Source organism: Penicillium taxi (assembly GCF_028828555.1).
Source record: "Penicillium taxi strain IBT 34144 chromosome Unknown utg000001l_segment0_segment0, whole genome shotgun sequence".
Lineage (NCBI taxonomy): Eukaryota > Fungi > Ascomycota > Eurotiomycetes > Eurotiales > Aspergillaceae > Penicillium > Penicillium taxi.
The window spans coordinates 2045618-2058413 of record NW_026643203.1 but is presented as its reverse complement, the minus strand read 5'-3'; the positions used below and the strand labels follow the sequence as shown (position 1 = coordinate 2058413).

General features: G+C 43.6%; 4 protein-coding genes across 4 annotated transcripts; 2 read left to right on the top strand and 2 right to left on the bottom strand.

The window, feature by feature from the left end:
- Positions 1–713: 713 nt before the first annotated feature.
- On the top strand, positions 714–2718 carry ap3 (putative aspartic-type endopeptidase; the record flags this gene model as incomplete). Its single annotated transcript, XM_057203411.1, has 3 exons — positions 714–886; positions 1252–1539; positions 2088–2718. 3 exons carry the CDS (start codon positions 714–716, stop codon positions 2716–2718), a joined length of 1092 nt encoding a protein of 363 aa, XP_057067484.1.
- Positions 2719–3954: 1236 nt separating this feature from the next.
- N7495_000740 (succinylglutamate desuccinylase/aspartoacylase family protein) lies at positions 3955–4858 on the top strand (the record flags this gene model as incomplete). The annotated part of the gene is made up of 5 exons (XM_057203410.1): positions 3955–4059; positions 4116–4250; positions 4331–4367; positions 4425–4585; positions 4754–4858. The coding sequence occupies 5 exons, from the start codon at positions 3955–3957 to the stop codon at positions 4856–4858; spliced, it is 543 nt and encodes a 180-aa protein (XP_057067483.1).
- Positions 4859–5693: 835 nt separating this feature from the next.
- On the bottom strand, positions 5694–9290 carry N7495_000739 (bifunctional cytochrome P450/NADPH--P450 reductase; the record flags this gene model as incomplete). The annotated part of the gene is made up of 5 exons (XM_057203409.1): positions 5694–7246; positions 7305–8295; positions 8377–8786; positions 8854–9099; positions 9161–9290. 5 exons carry the CDS (start codon positions 9288–9290, stop codon positions 5694–5696), a joined length of 3330 nt encoding a protein of 1109 aa, XP_057067482.1.
- A 776-nt stretch (positions 9291–10066) lies between these two features.
- N7495_000738 (uncharacterized protein) lies at positions 10067–10965 on the bottom strand (the record flags this gene model as incomplete). The annotated part of the gene is made up of 3 exons (XM_057203408.1): positions 10067–10486; positions 10539–10638; positions 10706–10965. The coding sequence occupies 3 exons, from the start codon at positions 10963–10965 to the stop codon at positions 10067–10069; spliced, it is 780 nt and encodes a 259-aa protein (XP_057067481.1).
- Positions 10966–12796: the final 1831 nt, after the last annotated feature.

Genomic DNA, 12796 nt, shown 5'->3' with positions numbered 1-12796 from the left:
GGCACTTAATTGGACAAGAACGTAGCAGTATATGATAAGTACAGGTCGAAAGATGCAGAAAAAGCAAGCATGGTAAATGTACTCGATAATGTTTTACTAATACTCCGTAATCAAGTTGAGATAACTGTTATGTAACCTCTCCGTCAATGCTCCGCTGCCAATTATAACGAAGCACATCAGTCTTAGGACTGCACATAAGAGAAGCCACACCACGCTAACTGGAGACACGTGAGACTGGCGATCGCTGAAAGGACTCAGCTCTAAGTAATATTACGATAGTCAAACATGCATAAAATATAGTGGGGTCTCATAAGTTTCCGGACCTTAGTACTTCCGTTCTATACCGCCTTCCCCATTAGAAGTAAATAACGTGAGATGGGGTTGATATGAAACTAGTGGCTAGCTTTCACATTTTCTCTCTTCTTTTTTTCTCTTTTCTCTTGTGTCTATTGATCAAATCTGATATACTAGAGAATGTATAGCCCTACATTAGGACAAACAGAATAGACACCTCCAAAACATCATGAGAAATATCGATGATCCTTATTAAAAGGGCTAATTCTTGGCAAAACTTCGCTCTTGTGGCTCTGCCTAGTAGCAAGACTCAATGTACCCTCCTTATGTGGGTGTTTTCAAGGCGTAATTTCCTGTTGGCACCATATGAATACCACTAATGCAAGCCAATAATCCAGCCCCATCCCTTCAAGCACCCTATGCAATCACTCATCCGGCCCAACTGGCAAGGTTTACAGGCATTATTAGTAGGTCCCTCTAGCTACTCTAGTGACACCAACTGTCTGATAGTGTGGAATACCCTCGAGTATTTTACTTCAACAAATTCGGAGTCATCCTCAGTGCGGCTTGAGACCAGCTTCACGAAATCCAAGTCAGCATATTAAGAGTTCGTCTTCTTTATCTGAGGCTCCAAGGCTGTCATAGTGGATAATCAAGTCTCTTCCTCGACATGGAGGTGCCTAGTATGATAAGGGGTAGTCCGGTACTATTGCTCTTACTCTCTTTTCTCTTCATCATTCAGTCACAATCAAGTTGCCTTCCTGAACCTGTTGGCTTGAGGATCGGAAATGTGACGTTGAAGAATTACAACAGTAACTCTATCAGAGGGGTAGACATTTCTTTAGGGAGTTCTCAGCAAGCGTTTGCATTCACTCCGCAAATGTAAGTTGCTTCATCAACTCTATTATTGATTAATAAAGAACGACTCTTCTCATGACGCTGACTTTACTTCACCAGGCCGCTCAACGACAGTTTCGTGTGGTGGGAAGGTAATGGCTTCTGCGGCACTGGCCGCTCAACGAATGCATGCGCAACCTTCCATGGTGGTCTATACGACAACACATCAACCTCACTTGACCCTGCATTCTCGAACTCCTCTACAAGCCTTGGCAGCAACTACCCACCTTGCCAATTTGTGACTGACAAGATGACACTCAACGTCAATACGAGCCTGAGCAACTTCTCTTTTGGTATTGCGCAGAAGGATATGCATGAACAGGGCTACCACCCGCAAGCTGGTCTCGGGTTAGGACGCAATTCAACCCTATTGAATTATATGAAAAAAAGAACCTTATTGCTTCTCGCACATGGGGCTATTTCTGGGGCCTAAACGGGGGGACTAGCGACAGTCAGATGGACGGCAGCCTTGTTCTAGGTGGATATGACAGTGCGAAAGTTTCGGGTATAAATTATACCCAGAATCTACAATTTACGAATAATCACTGTTTAACCGGAATGCTCTCAGTCTTAACGGACATCACTTTGAACTTTCGGAATGGTACCAACAAAAGTTTATTCGGTGGGGTGAGCTCCGCGGCTATGAACACTTGCCTTGACCCGGATTCTCCGGTGTTAATGAGCATACCGTATAGCCCTTACTTTACCAATTTTGAGACGTACACTGATGCGTCTATTGATAAGCGATCATTTGGAATCAACTATTATGTCATGCGTTATATCAGTGGTCAGACTCCGTATGTCATACCCTTCCACTCGCAATTCTCCCATTAGCAGAACCGATGGTAAAGCTAACATTTTATTAGATTTGATGGTGATTTAACAATTAGCCTGAGTAATGGGCTCTCTGTTCGAATTCCCAACAATCAGCTTGTGGTGCCAGACCTTTCTATCGATAAAACCAGCGGAGCCGTGACATACAATTACACCGACCCAGACCTCCTCCTGCTGTCTCTCCAGTCTACAAACTCAGATGATATGACGACGCTTGGACGAAATTTTTTCACGAGTGCATACCTCATGGTTAATCATGATACGAGCCAGTATACTTTATGGGCGGCCAACGCAACTACAGAGAAAGCGCTCGTCGCGGTGGATGGGAATAACCAAGTATATAAAGACCTTTGCACTGTTGATACCGCAAGCCCTCTGAGTCCTAGTACAACTACAACTACAACTTCTTCCAAATCTCAAAACGGACTTTCGTCTGCTGAGATAGCGGGTATTGTTGTAGGAAGCGTTGCCGGGGTAGCTTTGGTTCTTGGGACCCTGCTTTTTTCCAACGTAAGAAGAAAGCCAAAACTCAACCGGTGGAAGCTGGAGGCTATGGACCTTATGTCTCGTCTGCTTCGACCTCAACATATGTTGACTTTCAGGAGCTCCCTGTTGAAGTGCATCCGCATGAGCTCCCTGGGACTTTCTCTCAACATGAGCTTGCTGCAAAGGAAAATCCAGTGCGGCCAATAGTTGAACTTGAATGAATCTCCATATGGCGGACGAATTACTGAAAAAAACTGTTCATGCATGATGTACACCGCGATTTGTCTCTTGAATCAATCTTCATATGGCTGACAAATTACTGAAAATACTGTTCATGCATGATGTGCACCACGACTTGTCTCTTGTTCTCCTTCTTTCCTCCCTTTTGATCACCCTCAGCAAATACCATTTCGTCTGTCTCTTCCATTTGAGGCCAATGAACATAAATAATGTTAATAACGTAATATTGGGACCTGTAAATTACCGCATGCGGTTAGTTTTTCCTTTTAAGGACTAGTACCTCAATACACTGTCACGTAATCTCTCCGTCAATGCTCCGCTGCCAATTATGCATCTGCCGAATCTCATTCGATACCACAAATAGCTTGAATATTCGCAAAAGTTTCATCTCGTATCTCGCTTAGTTCAATAGTATCATTCGTTCTGATTTACCTCAGCTAGGGAAAATATCTCAAGGAAATGCGACTAGCAATGAATAGATTGGAATATCATCTGGGCTGAAATGGAAAATCCACCTAGTGGATCGTGTATTATGGCATTTAAAGATTTCAAACATCGATTATGGGATATAACGAAGCACGTCAGTCTTATGACTGCACTCAATTCATCGTGGCCCGCTTGATTGGTCGGCGCTGAGGCTTTAGTATGGTAGTTAGGCCCAAAAGGCTGTAATTTGCCAAGTGAATTTCAAGTACGATTGTATAATACTGGTTTTTGACCCAGGCAATTTTTAGATGATATAATGTCGGTTTCAAGAGGTGATGTATGCACTAATACTACAATAAGCCAATCGAGCTATTGCACTGTACTTAGGATGTGTCTTATACAAATTGCAGGAGTTATTAAGAAAGAGGACTAGACGATGATTCAGTAATTAATGTGGTAGGAATCGGTAAGCAATTGTGATGAGCAAGCCAAATGCAGTCCATAGAATTCAAGGGTCCATCTGAGTTTTGGACCCTTGGTCAACAGAATATCTAGGGCTCCGATTGGTCTGTACATTTCACGCGCTCTATTAAACTGTTCAAATTACATGTAAAAGCCTGAGCTTGATCGGACTTGAAATGCTGATAAAGCGGCTGACCCTAAATTCGTGAAAATGCTTGGTCCAGCTGAAGCTTCTACTTTGCTGACCCGTCACAAAAGAGACCTGACGAGGTCCTATACGTGCATGCCGATATGACTCACCCAAATATTAGCCAAATGGCCCATTCCATTGGCTCGCAGGCCATTGTGCACAATTCCAGCCCCGGTGGCTCCCTGCGAGGATGCGCCCAGGCTAAGGGCATCAATACTATTACCATAGAAGTAAGTTTCTCATGTTGGACGACAAAAGAACCGAAAAAAAATGTTAATTTTTGCAGATTGGTAATCCTAGCATCTTTCAAGATGGACTGATCACAAACGTGGTTTCGGGAATTAGCAATGCTCTGAAAGTCCCATTCGATCATCCGTTATTTCGGGATTCCAGTCTCAAATATCCAGAAACAGCATCAGCTGTATGCTACAGAAGTGTTAGTGCACAGTTTTTGACTAATAAAACCCCTTGGAAAGCATTCAGCTGAACTAGCATATACAGTACTGGGTTTTTTCTCAAACCGCAGGCATACTTCGAGGTAAGAATATTCAAATGCCACATGTTTAACCAATTTTCACCACTAACACCTCAGCAGTATATAAGATAGTAGCAGAATCTATGAAAAGAGGAGAGCTCATTGCTGAGGTTCGTTCAATCTTTGGCGATGTCATCGAGCAGATCTTCAGCCCTATGGATCAGGACACTGTTGTGGTCGGCATTGAGGCCAACCCAGTCGCTAAAACAGGAAATCGTATTGTGAGTATTATGGTCTTTTTTGAGATGATTATTTTTGCTAATTGAATCTGAAGGATTCACCTTAGAGTTATTGGCGATGATTTTAAACCAGGGGTATGTGACGGTCATCTTTAGCATGCATTACTTGCTACGTTCAGCATTCCATATGTTATGTCTACGTATTGGCAGCAATTTGCTCTACTTCTGTACTTCGACCAGCGAGAAAAGAACTGGCTTTTGGATATGGAGTACCTCTATGTACCGGCATTGGAGCTTGATTTGATTACAGAGTGAACGACCTTGAAATTTTGGGCATCTATGGATAAATTCCTTGGCTGATTTGATCTATTTATTTTATAATAAAGCATCCTCTCTTCAAATGCGTGAAATCCTGGAGTAATTTAAGGAGGGAAAGAATCCACCTAGGTACAATAAGAGAAACATAAAAATGTTCACTGCCTTCATTTTGAGTTGGTTGAGTTGGGGGAAGTCAACCCAAACTTTAGGTGTAAACTCAACTATTTAAGGGGTGCAGTCCCTAGAATTCATTCATCTGAGTGGAGATGAGATGTCCTCACAAAACACGAGATAGGGCCGGCTAAATTATTTAACAAGAGGCACATTAAACTTGGATCCTTTATTGGAAGTGTCGCTCGCCTAGCGAGCGTAGCTAGCTAGTCGCCGATAACTGAGAACGAGGTTTTACTGCAGTAAATAAGGATTGGTGATCTTCAACTAACTACTACTCAACACCGTAGACAATCCACCGATCTGGTAGTGGATTCCTACTAGTTGAATATTGTAGTTGTTGTGAAGTCTGCTTTTTCATTGATGAAAGAACTAGCTACTTATAGTATATGGGTGCCCCTCTGCCCTGGACGAATTTCAACATTCGTCCGAGACAGAAGAGACGGTGAAGACGGAATATTACTGTCGCAAATGCACATCGCTCAAGGGTGTCGTTTGCGATGAATGTATATCGTTCAAGGATGCCGTGATATACTAATATAATTCCAGAGTCACTGTCGTGGCAGAAGCTTTTCGGCCGAAATACTTTCTGTCTATTGATGGCCTTGTTTCTCGGCTGTCGCAACAGGAAGGTTGATGAAGAACTGAAATCCGGAAGTATTTAAGCAAAAACATCAGTCGCATATCGCTCTTTTGTCTTTAAATCTTCGAAAAATTGCTCAGCAGCCGCATTCTCGTCAGGCTCAGAGTCAACCTCACCCCTGCCTTTTGCTTCAGTCTTCTTTTCACGACGCCTGTTCAGGTAAATTTCTTTACAGGCAGCGCGAACCTCCCGACCAACAGCAGTACTACCACACACGTAGATAAATGCTCCCTGGTCAAATAACTCCACCACATTTTTGAAATCCTTTCGCATTAAATCTTGAACATGCTGACCATTCCCATTTTCAGGCCGGCTATATGCCCAGCGAACGTCAACAATGCCCTGGGCAACCCATTCCGCTAGCTCATCAGCGTGAATGTCATCTTGACCCTTTGCACGGCAGCCGATGTATAATACTGCCTTAGCAGGTCTCTCATCTTCTGGTAGGGCAGCTGTATCAAGCATTGAATAGCGACCGCGTATGCGCTCGGCACGATCCATGACAAATCCACGGAATGGTGCTAGACCAGTTCCCGCGCAAGCCATTATCATTGGAGTTTGAAGGTCCAGTGGAGGTTTAAACCCCGAATGGGAGGGACGAACACTGATTTGAGCGTGCTCACCTACTTGTAGCTCAGAGAGGTAATTTGATGCAACACCATGATACTGCTGGATTAGCTCTGTACCGGGCTCATTTTTTCCTGAGAGAGCCGGGGCACTGAGAACGGCGATAGTGATTGAGCATTCAGATGGGTTGAATAGAGGCGACGAGGAGATAGAGTATTGCCGTATACGCATAGGAGGTAGCATAGCAAGAAAATCGCCAATGGGTAGATTGATGGCTGGGTACTGCATCAATATGTCCAGAATGCTTACGCGTTTTTCCACAAGCTCAGCAAACTGACTTGGACTCGATGCTAGAAAGCGTAGCTTAGCCTGAGCCTCATCATCTCCTAAAACAGCGTCAGCCAATATAGTTAGATCACGCTTAGACACAGGCTGTGACAGCTCCACATATGTAGTCAGTAGCTTAAAAGCAGAAATTGGCGTATCAAGTGGGATGGTTGTGGATGCTATACTGTTCGAGTCCTTCATGTTATGAATGCGAAGAATTGCATCCCAGGGAATGTCAAGGCGGCTCATCGCTCGTCGGACAACTTGGTTGGGGTTCATGGGCAAAACTGCCAGGTAATCGCCACACTGGTAGGTCATGTCAGATGGCAACCCAAATCGAACTAGACGCTTGGCAGGAACGCCTGGCTTTGTAAGGAGCTTGTTTTCAAGCACAAAGCCTTCTTGGAGCTGTATTCCAGGGGCTGATGCACGTGTGCCACTAGTAGTTATATCGACTTGCAACGAAGACTTGGATTTTGGCGTTTGATTATGGCTTCCGCCAAACTTTTCCGTAATTGAAGGCCAGAGGAGTTTCTCACCCCAGGTATCGAACTCCGTAAAGATGTCTGAGCTGGCTGTGTCTGCGAACCCAATCTCGCAAAGACGGTTTCCTCCATTTTCAGAAACGAGTTCATATATTAACTTAGGAATTCGGTAGAGTGTGGCAGCCCAGTCACCTAGAACATGTTAATGGTGATGGAGATTTCACCTCAGTAATTTAAGATTAAAACTCACGATGACCACATCCGAAAACGGCATAATTGACAGCTTCCAAACTGTTTCCTTTGAGCCCACTTAGCCACTCAAAGAAATGGGCGGCATTGTCTGGAGGTTGGCCTTCGTATGAGGAGCTAATAAAGATGATAGGGTCTAATATCGTGGATAAGCTCTGTATCGCTGAATCCAAAGAGTCGATCTGCGCTGAGAAGCCATAATCAATAGCATCATCTGCCAATCTATGTGCAAAGGCTTCACAAGTTCCAGTGTTGCTGCCGTAGAAGATATGCAGAGGCTTCAAACTACCATTTGTACGGGTGACAGCAGGCTTCTTCTCCAGATTGGCAATATCTGCACCATGAGTCGTACCTCCATCATTGTTCAAGACCAGACCAAGCTTTGTTGGATCCAGATCCTCACGCAAGGAAGCTCTCATCTGAAGATCCTTAGGTTTGATGGTGAGGGTCTGCTTGATACGTAGATCATAACTCGGGTTTTCCAACTGAAAGTTGAAATTTTGGAACAGAATTGCAGTTACCAGGAGAATTTCTTGCCATGCAAATGGTCGCCCAATACAGCCGCGTCTTCCATTTCCGAAGGGTTTCCAGGCGTTCTTGGGTAATTTCTCAAATTCCTCATCTAACATTCGCTCCGGTCTGAAATCATCTGCATCGGCCCCGTATATCTTTGGATCACGGTGCACCTTACCCAACAAAAGGGCGATCGGCTCATTCTCATGAAGAACGTATTTACCACCTCCAAGAGTCACTGGCTCATGATTATCTTTGTTTTCGTAAGCACCCACGTGAATTACGGGGGCCGGAGGGCTCAGACGTAGAGTCTCACGCAATACTGCGGTGATATAAGGTAGTTTCGACAGATCTTCAATAGTAATCTTGCGTCGGCCAATAATACGATCTACCTCTTCCTGGACCTTTTTTATAGGCATGAGGAGCTTTGAGCAAATAATAAAACAAAAAAGAGAGGGTACCGGAAGTGGTTTCATGACCTTAGCAAAGTCAGTTCATTTTGAATAAACAAAAAAGGAAATGCACAAACCGGCGATCAAAAAAGTGATCATATTATCAACAATTGACTCCTTCGTCATTCCCTGGCCAGTCTGTGGATCTCGACCCAGAATCAACGCATTCATGAGATCCTTCTTGTCCTGTGGATTATTCCTGCGTGTATCTACAAGCTCCTGCGCCAGGGTCCGCATATAAGTAATATCTTTGTGATAATGAGTATTTGCAGTAGTAGGAAGACTGTTGATAGCTGCTGGGCGACTAGCACGGTTCCCTGATCCAATGAGCAAGCCAACCATTGCCTCGATGAAAGGATGCATATCTTCGTGATAGAATGAGTTGAAGCGGGTACCCATTGCACAAAGAGCAAGAGTATCCAGAGTCAAACGCGTAAAGTCATTTGTTACGGTGATAGGAACAGTATGACCTTGCCGCGCCCACTTCATTACAAGCTGGCTTGCGATATCATACATTTCTGGAAATTTCCAAAATTAGCTTGCGTAGGTAAGTCGCAATACAAAGATCGATCTCGAGATCCTTACCATCAAACATCTCGCGAATCATTAACGGTCCGAAAGCAGGTACTAAGATCCGGTGGGCTACAGCCCAGTTCTCTTCGCCGGGGTAATTGGCAGTGAATAGACCATCGTGAGTCCCATTTCGAATTTCTTTCAATGGACCAACGACTGCCTTTGTGAAACGTTTCTCGTTGCAAACCTCATCTACTAGTTCATAGGAGCTAACAACCACCCTAGACGAACCCAAGGTTTTGAGGCGAAAAATTGGACCTATTATAGGATAACGTGAGCACTCAAATAACGCTTTAAGATCAAGCTAAATATCCAATACCATAGGTATCTGCAAGCAGGTTTATACTGTTGATGGGAGCTTCGGGATCGAGATCATAGATATTCCCTAGAAATGGGATCCCTTTGGGTCCAGGAATGGGTACTTCTTTCACGGGGTTCGTATTTGACATTCTTTCTTCGGGTGATTCAAGTGATTCAAATGATTGAAAGTTATTGGAAAGCCAAAGTGCTTTTTATAAGCAAGAGAATGAAGATGCAGGATGGTGAGGGGTTTCGAAATCTACCGAAAACGTTGTAGACAAGTACTTCGTATATGCAGGTGACGTCGCATGTTGTATATGATGCCACATCATTCAAATTTTCCAATTTTCTATTCTTTATTCATGGATTTTCCATGAATCTTTCAATCCAAACCCTAGGTTCCGCAATAGATAAAGGTAGATTCGGGGCTTTCGTCCAATAGACTCTAGAACTCTTTTTCGAGAATGCATGAGGTTGTTGGTGTGACTTTTCACATTGATTGCCTGTGCATCCATATAAATCGTTTCCGGCTTTTCCATGTAGACTCTGTGGAAATTGATAGCGGAAATCAATTGGACAGGATCAATGATTGGAGGGAGCATTATTCGGGGTAGATTCGATGATCAAAGTCTTATCATCAGGAATAATCGTGGCAATGGTAGCCTTGCATGTATAAGGTGGCCATAGCATCACTTGGGTAGCCAGGGTGGTTGAAGTTGAGATATAGAGGTGTGAAAGATGAAGGAAAGCGTACATTACAACTTGCCAACAATTACTGACATTTGAATGGTCCATTGGATGAATGAGTAGGGATTAAATTAGAATAGATATTTTTTTCTGCGCAAGGTCTGTCCAAAATCAGAGTCAAGATCAAAAAGTAGTGGCAACAATGCTTGTGTTGTTTTCTGCTATTTTAAGCCGTTAATCAAAGCTCTTCCTTACCAACCTCTTTTCTCGACAGGCCAACAAGTCTTCGGAATGCGACATTTGACACAATCCAACCATTTCCAGAAATACCCTCTCCACTTAATGGCCTTCCATCTCCCTTTGCTAGATTGGTCAAAAACTTTCCAAGATATTTCGTCGGTGATACTTGGCTAGGCAACGCATATCGCACTGCAGGGCCAATAGCACTTCGAAGCAGCTTCTTTGACCAAACCTGCTGATCTGGTCGTTGAAGAACATGCTCCAGGACCTTTGGATCATGAGCAGGATCCACAAATGCTGGTCTAACAGAATATGGCTTCAGAGAGTGATATGTATCAGAGAGAGCGATCAAAGCAGCTTCACACTGGCCTTTGATGTCACCAAAGAATGGAGTGAATATGCCCGGTGTCTGGGTAGCCTATATTTGGAGTCAATGATAATTTTTCTATGTTGATATGAAGCACGCCTACCCCTTCCCCAGAGACGTAGACAAAGTTGAAAGAATCGGATAATCCCGAAAATGCTTTGGCTGCAGCCGTGGGATAGTCCAGGGTGATTTTCACGTATTCCCTATTCCATAGAGTCAGACCATGATCCTTCTCAAATTTTAATAGATACTTATCTGTATTTTACTTACTCCTTCGAGACCTGGCTTTGGGAGATTCCCTGGGCCCAAACACAACCGCTTGCGCCTTTGAGTTGTTCTAGCACATCGGAGGGATAATTATTGAAGTCTTTGTGTTCGATGACAGTCACGTTGGGGTAGTTATTTGCCATTGGAACAGGGCCTCTGCTAAGAATGAACAACTGCGAAACTTCTCCCTTGGGTAAAGAGAGAATGTGCGTTAGGACGGACGATCCAACCAGGCCAGTGGCACCAGTTAATATGAGACGCATCCTGGACTTGGGGTTTTGCGTAAAATTTAGACTGTATACTGGCAGTTTGGGTAGTGAATTCTAACTGATGTGTCTTTGGAGGTCATTCTTATAGCCATTCTACTCCGTATTCCGTCGTTAATTCCGGAGTATGTGGGGACCTGAGGCTGACTATGCTGACATACGCTAACTTAATTTGGCATAGTTAGCGGACTTAGCATGAGTCGGCCAATCAAGACCTTGGAGAATCGTGGAGAATGGTGGAGAACCATACTTCGACCGATCTCACTCTAATGAGCTTGAAGCGATGATGGACGATCGCCAAAAAAATTACAGGGCAGAGCATTGCAAAGTCAAGGCCTGTAGTTTAGACTGCAGTCATTCACGGGCTGAATCATCAATCACTGTGCCTTACTTCTCAGTCATATCAACTAGCGCTGGAAATCGAAGCTAGTTCTTATCGCTACCAACTGTCGCCTGTTTGCACTATGGAAGAATAAATAGAGGACTTCGCTAAAACAACCCCTTCTGCCTGATTCCTAAGGTTTTTACAGCATAATTAGGCACCATTATAGCAATAATGATTTTACCAGATATCCTGCCAGAACTATTAATTCGGTATGGAATAACTATTAATGCGATACCTATAGACTTTTGGTCGCATCATGATTTCTCTTCTCTGTTTTACATTCCCGTATCTAGTTTGTTTTACATTCTGGTTTACATACTTAAAAATATATTTTACGGTATATAGTTACGTGTTTATTTTAACCTGAATAAAGCCTTTGATTTGAACTAACAATACTAGGAATTGGATCGATTGGTATGGCCAGAGGAGAGTTAGAATCCATTGTAAAATAAGTATAGAATATGCAGATTCTGAAAATAATGCGGTGAGGAAAGTGGAGTTAAGACCTTAGGAATAAGGCAGCGGGGGCTGGAATAGCAAAGTCCTAAATAAAGTATTGGTAGTACGACTCCTAAGATATGGTATCTTATTGAATCTACGCCCAGGATGGAAATTAATACCATATCATATCTTCGAACCGCGAGCGTGTCCAAAACCTCGTCTATACTCGCGCTCACTGCCGATATTGCTTGATTACGAGGCTTAAGTCGTTGTGGATCCGGAAGTCATCAGGACCGCTCTACTGGTCCGCCCCCATCCTCCAACCAAGTGCCCAAATTTGTTCGGGAATCACTTTTCCTTCTGACAGTATTGATAATCGACAGGGGAAACGGGACGATGGAATTAAAAGGAACAGGCAAGATTCTACGATCGAGTTTCTTGGGTTCTGATGGTAGCCCGGTAGTCACAAGGCTGAACGCCAAAGAAATTGACAGAACTATAAGCCGTGAAGCCTGGTTCCGGGCAATCTAAAGATTGCCGTCTATCAAATCTGAGGTCTATTGAATTAATATTGAATTAACCTCCACGCCTTGACGAATCAAACCCTCAACCTTGCCCTTTGTATTATTGGGTGGCATTCAATGTCAAGTCAAGGAGTACCCTGCGTCGCTATACACTGTCGGTCTATGAAAGAGAGATATATAGCCCTGAAGGACAACAGGTTACTCGGGTAATAGAAGTCACTCGTATTGGTTTCGCCTACGTTTATTAAAGGGATCGTTAGGAACTTCCAAGAAATTCTAGTGCCTCCCAAGGTCCACCCGACGGGGATTCTAAATTTATCTTGGGGCCATTAAATAGCTTACAAAGGTGTATAAATGGAGCTAGGGATCCCGAATCTAAAATTATTGTTCAATACAGCAAATTGAAGGCTGACACGATTGCACTCGAACTTCAGAATGCTGCTCAGATGCTTTTTGGGGTGCCTCCTAGCAGTCTCTG